The sequence below is a fragment of the Ananas comosus genome, linkage group 2 (genome assembly GCF_001540865.1).
Source record: "Ananas comosus cultivar F153 linkage group 2, ASM154086v1, whole genome shotgun sequence".
Lineage (NCBI taxonomy): Eukaryota > Viridiplantae > Streptophyta > Magnoliopsida > Poales > Bromeliaceae > Ananas > Ananas comosus.
In genome coordinates this window covers 3065781-3071438 of record NC_033622.1, presented here as the reverse complement: position 1 = coordinate 3071438, position 5658 = coordinate 3065781, and the positions used below count along the sequence as shown (strand labels likewise).

Here is a 5658-nt window from a genome sequence, read left to right as displayed (position 1 = left end):
AAAAGAAGACCAGGTTTGCAGATTAAAGAAATCTCTCTATGGGTTAAAGCAATCTCCAAGACAATGGTATAAGAGGTTTGATTCATTTATGATTAGCTATGATTTTAATAGAAACAATTATGATAGTTGTGTTTACATAAAAAAAATTAATTAATGGCTCTTTCATCTATTTGCTGCTTTATGTGGATGACATGTTGATTGCTGCTAAGAATATGGCTGATGTTGATGACCTCAAAAATCAGTTGAAATCTGAATTTGATGTTAAAGATTTAGGTGCAGCGAAGAAGATACTTGGTATAGAGATGCAGCGAAACAAAAAAGTAAAGAAGTTACAGCTGACTCAGAAGGGATACATCCAGCGCATGTTGGAGCGCTTTTGTATGAAGGATGTTAAGCCTGTAAGTACGCATTTCGCTACACATTTTAAACTTTCAACTGATTTGTCTCCAAAAACTGATGATGAGAAGGCATACGTGGAACAAGTCCCTTATGCCAGCGCAGTCAGTAGCATAATGTATGCTATGGTTTGCACGAGACCAGATCTTGCACATGCTGTAAGCATGGTGAGTAGGTACATGGCAAATCCAGAAAAATAACACTGGCAAGCTGTGAAATGGATTTTGCGGTATCTGCGAGATACTACTAGTGCTTGTTTAGAGTTCAGAAGATCTGAAGCATGTTTGACAGGCTATGTGGATTATGATTATGTTGGAGATCTTGATAAAAGAATATCTCTTACTGGTTATGTCTTCTCACTTGGAGGATGCGCTATTAGTTGGCGAGCCTGTTTACTCTACTATTGCACTATCTACACCAGAGACCGAGTACATGGCGATCACGAAGGCTGTGAAGGAAAGTATTTGGTTAAGAGGCCTACTGGGTGAATTAAGCGGTGGCAGTCAGAAACTAACAGTATTTTGCAACAGTCAGAGTGCCATTTATCCCACAAAGGATCAAATGTTTCATGAGAGAATAAAGCATATTGACATCAAGTATCATTTTATTCGTGAAGTTCTTGCGCAAGGAGACATTGAAATGAAAAATATTAGCATTTTAGAAAATCCTGCTGACATGTTGACGAAGCCCCTTATTCCTCTCAAGTTTAAGTATTGCTTGGACTTGATTAGTATTAACTGTTGATTGGACCACCCTCAGGGGCTTTGTGGAGAAGGTGGAGAGTTATGGTTGCTGCTTCATTTAAAGAAAATTTCTCGTCAAGATAGAGATTTGTTATATGTGACTCGAAATTGATAATCGACTTCAGTTCGGGACTTTCGACACGCCAGCAGTTTCGCGGTGCGACAACTTGAAAATAAGTTTGTGGAGAAAAAAATGAATGTTTGTGGTGTGTAGCGGAGGGGGCCCGAGCTTGTTAAGAGTTTCTTTTTCGCTTTTGCCCTAAAGGTGACAGATTGATGCTTGTTGTACTTCAAACATTATATTCCTTTTTCAATAGTGAAGTTCTCTCCTCCCTCACCGTGGTTTTTTCCTGCAAAGGATTTTTCACGTAAATCTTGGTGTTCTCTTTTATTTCTGCTTGTGGTTTGTCTGTTTCATGTTTATCATTTTTGTTTCTGTTTGTGAGTTTTTCGTAACAAGAATAATATGAAGAAACTTATTTAATTGGTTGATCCTCTCGTGTACATACTTGGCCGAATAAGTAGCAATGCTAGCCATATATTAATAACCCAACAAATTGACTAATTTATAACAATACAACTAATAGATGTTTATCAAACTAAACATATGAAAGGATTATTTTAAATAACTAATTTTCTAACTAATAGTTAATTTGGTCTTATCTTCAACAAAAATAGGCGATGCAGATGCATATGTACAGCAAAAATACCTTGATTTGGTCGGAACTTACCGTTGATCACTCATTTGATATGAAAGTTTTTATTAATTATATATTTAAAAATGAAGTTATGTTGTTTTAAAGGCGTGTGAAAGCTTTAGAACAAGTTTATTTAATGTGAAAAAAACTATATTATTTATAAAGTACATAAAAATTCATAAAGGTTTAAATTTAAGTTTATTTTGTTATAATATTTATTAATAGAGAACGTGAGGAGGCTTAAGTTAAGGTTATCTTGCAGCGAACTTGCCAAATTAAATAGTGGTCATCGTGNTTTTAAAGGCGTGTGAAAGCTTTAGAACAAGTTTATTTAATGTGAAAAAAACTATATTATTTATAAAGTACATAAAAATTCATAAAGGTTTAAATTTAAGTTTATTTTGTTATAATATTTATTAATAGAGAACGTGAGGAGGCTTAAGTTAAGGTTATCTTGCAGCGAACTTGCCAAATTAAATAGTGGTCATCGTGTATGCTTATGTATAAATGGGAGTAGCATAGACCAATTCCACAACTATTAATTAAGTAGTTCCTTCTAATTAAGGTCGGTATCATTGTATATATATATTAATTACATACGCCATAGAATAATTTAATATCTAATTTCCAATAACTCTCCGAATATATATTGTCAATCTATATTGCATTTCATTCTTCAATGTAAAAACAAAAAAAAGAAAAAAAAAAAAGAAAAAGAAAGTCAACGTACTTAGTCCGCTTATATCTCACATTATTAGTACTTATGTCCCCCTCATGGGCCCGCCATCTTGATTCCAATAGAAAAAATCCTGCTATTTTGCGTACCCTTCATGCAATGTTTTTTTTTTCATCTTTTCTTTTTCCGACCCTCACTTCAAATTTTTGTTGCGAAAGAGTGAAGTATAAGAAGGGTAATGATAAAATAGAGGGGCTTATGTGGTATTGAAGGAAAAAATTAAAATACATTAATCAATATTCATCAATCTTTATTCAACAGAGTACAAGATTAGTGACATAACTATTAAATTAGGGCTTAGAAGGTATACATGATTTAGACGCATAAATTTATTCTATTGTTGCCCGGATGGCGGGGGTTCTATTGCCTTGAACCACCGATTACATGTATACACCGAGCAGAAGGCCTGCAATGCGGTCATGCCCAGAAGGATTATAGCTGCTAACAGAGTGAGGATCTTCCACGACTCGAACACGTACTTCTTGAGAAACTTGTCGACCTTCACCTTCATCTTCCTGCTGTGGTGCATGTTCACTTCCTTGATCACGTGGTCAAGCTGGGGCACGCTCGTAAGCCGAATCGACCGGCTCATCCCGTTCCACAGATCCGCCACTTGCTTATCGCTCTTCAGGTGATTCCGTATGATCTCGCTTTGCCTCAGTATCTGCACGTCTTCTGTCGTGTCTATAATTCCGTTCATCAGTTCGGTGTACCGTGCTAGAAATAAAGGCCCTTTCAGTACCGCCGAAGCCTCGTATGCTACCAAATTCCTCAGTATGACTTCACTGTTAGCATCTAGCGTGACGACGGGCAGAGTAAAAACTCCGGTTATAGCATCGAAATTAATCCCATTCATCCCGTTCTCCTGCGCAGGGACAAATTTTACACCGGCGCTGACAAGCTCGCTGACGCTGGGAATCATGATCTCATCTACCAAAGGTGATCTAATGATATTGCTAACTAGGGTTCCATCGGCCAACTTGGACTCGACATTTGTTTGAGAGATTATCTTCTCAACAAGGGGAGCTAGGGCCGAAAGTAACGGTATCTTTCTCATAAGCATCCCTGGAACGCTCGCTAGAAAATTCATCGGTTTCTTTACGAGGTTTTCCTTGAGGAATCGAATCGGGCCGATGTTTAGATTCGCGACCTCTTCGAATGCTTTTTTCACCTTCTCGGTGTCCTCAAACTCTTCCGCGAGGTTTTCGTACAGCCCATTTGAAACATCCATCTCTATTTGATCAAGGGAGGCTTCCGACGTGGGGACTAGAGTATAGTAGAGGAGTTCGAGTAGATGCCCGTGCTTAGCAGTATCGACGACGATATTGCCCGTGATCTTAAAAGGAGAGACCTCTTTGATGAATCTATCAAAGACCGGTGATAGCTCGTTTGAAGCATCATCAGATGAGCATTTGATGAGCTCTAATGTCTTCGTTAAGAGAATGAGGGGGATCTGGTTCTCGAGCATCATGATGTCCCTAACAATGGTGTTCACCCAGTTCACCGCGGTGTTAACAAGAGCCTTTCCTTCTTCCTCAACGTGGTGATAGTTCCGCAGGAATTCGAGCAAGAAGCACGCGTCGATCGCCATCATCCACGCTAGGGTGTCCTCATTTAAATCAATAGTTCTGTGCATAGAAGATGATTAAAATCATAATTAATTAGCATTATATACAACATACGTTTAAACTATAAACCATGATTAATGGTCTAACAATGCAACCTATAATCTCCAAAAATAAGTGTAAATCTTATACCGTCTCATCTAAAGGTCCACTTTATCCACTATAGTTTTATCAATCCTTTTTTTTCTTTTTACTAGATTTCAAAATATATTATATTAAAATATAAAATTTCAAAATAAAAAATTAAATAAAGCATCACATATATGTAATATATAATATAAAATCAATTAGAGTTCGGATAGGTTCGGGTTTTGGTGGGTACAAACAAATTCCATGCCCGAATTCAAATCCAACATGTTTTCATTTTTTTATACCTTTATTCAAAATCATATCCGTTTAGCATATGATAAACTCAGCTCCGTTCACATCCAGATTTGAATAAAATTTCGGGTATTAGCATCTATTGGCATAATGACACCCCTAATGGAGAGAAAATTAAAGGGGAGAAAGCAAAAGAAAGTTTGGAGAGAAAATATTTCTCTCTCTCTCTCTTGTTTGGACTAAAATTTAAAGAAAAGAGGAGAACTCCAAAAATGGAGAGAAAGGGAGAGAGAAAAAAAAGAGAGTTATTTTCTCGTCTTTTCTTTCCATTATCCCAATAATAAGACAGAAAATTACTTTCTTTTTTTTCTATTTTTTATTTTTTTATTCTCTCCCTACAAATGAAGCATTAGAATAATACTAACTAATAAAAGATAGTTCCTTTAAATGTATTGATGGAAAAGACAAAGAAATTGTTTATGCCTGTGGTAGTGAGCGCGGATGTGGTCTTCATGCTGGACGATCTCCTTGACGAGGTGGCCGAACTTGGCGCCGTCTCTGAACAGCTTCTCCGCCCTCCTGGCGGCGGAGAGCTTGTACCGCTCCATGTCGCGGAACTCGGGCCGGTGTTGGTGGTAGGGGCCGAAGGCGAACAGCTGGGGCACGTAGGCCTCGGGCTTGAGGGCGCGGAGGATCTTCGGGACGTCGAAGACCTTCGCGACGAAGCGGAGGTCGTCGACGGTGTCCTTGTTGAAGTTGTTCTGAACGCGGTGGAGCCACCGCTGCTCGTCGAAGAGAGAACCGTAGCCGACACCGGCGGTGGACGGCGAGAACTCTTGGGAGGCTAAGTTTTTCGCCATGGAGAGCATTGTTTGTTGTGGTAGGAGCTGTGGTGGGGCACGTAGTGGGGAGGAGTAGGGAGCGTTTTTTTATAGGGTTTTGGCTTGTGAGGTGAGTTTACAAAGGTGATAGTGTGTTTCTCGTGCTCAATTGTTGGACCATTACTTTAATATATGTGTGTGTACAAATATTTATAGAGTCAACGACTATATGATATTGTAGCCATCATCCAACTAACACTTTGTTTGTTTATTTATTTAATAGGGTGCAACTCTTTGGCTTTTATTTATTATTAAATT

The 5658-nt window shown here is 38.2% G+C and overlaps 1 protein-coding gene across 1 annotated transcript; it reads right to left on the bottom strand.

The window, feature by feature from the left end:
* LOC109706657 (putative UPF0481 protein At3g02645) lies at nt 2838-5408 on the bottom strand. Its single transcript, XM_020227601.1, has 2 exons — nt 5003-5408; nt 2838-4201 (listed from the first exon to the last, which is right to left on the bottom strand). Exons 1-2 carry the CDS (start codon nt 5386-5388, stop codon nt 2908-2910), a joined length of 1680 nt encoding a protein of 559 aa, XP_020083190.1. The 5' UTR covers nt 5389-5408; the 3' UTR covers nt 2838-2907.

What these genes read in the sequence shown, in the direction of transcription:
- LOC109706657 (XM_020227601.1), bottom strand. Translation starts at nt 5,388, where the DNA reads ATGCTCTCCATGGCGAAAAACTTAGCCTCCCAAGAGTTCTCGCCGTCC. An exon ending in ATCCGCGCTCACTACCACAG is followed by an intron (nt 4,202 to 5,002) that starts GCATAAACAATT and finishes TTCTATGCACAG; the next exon opens with AACTATTGATTTAAATGAGG.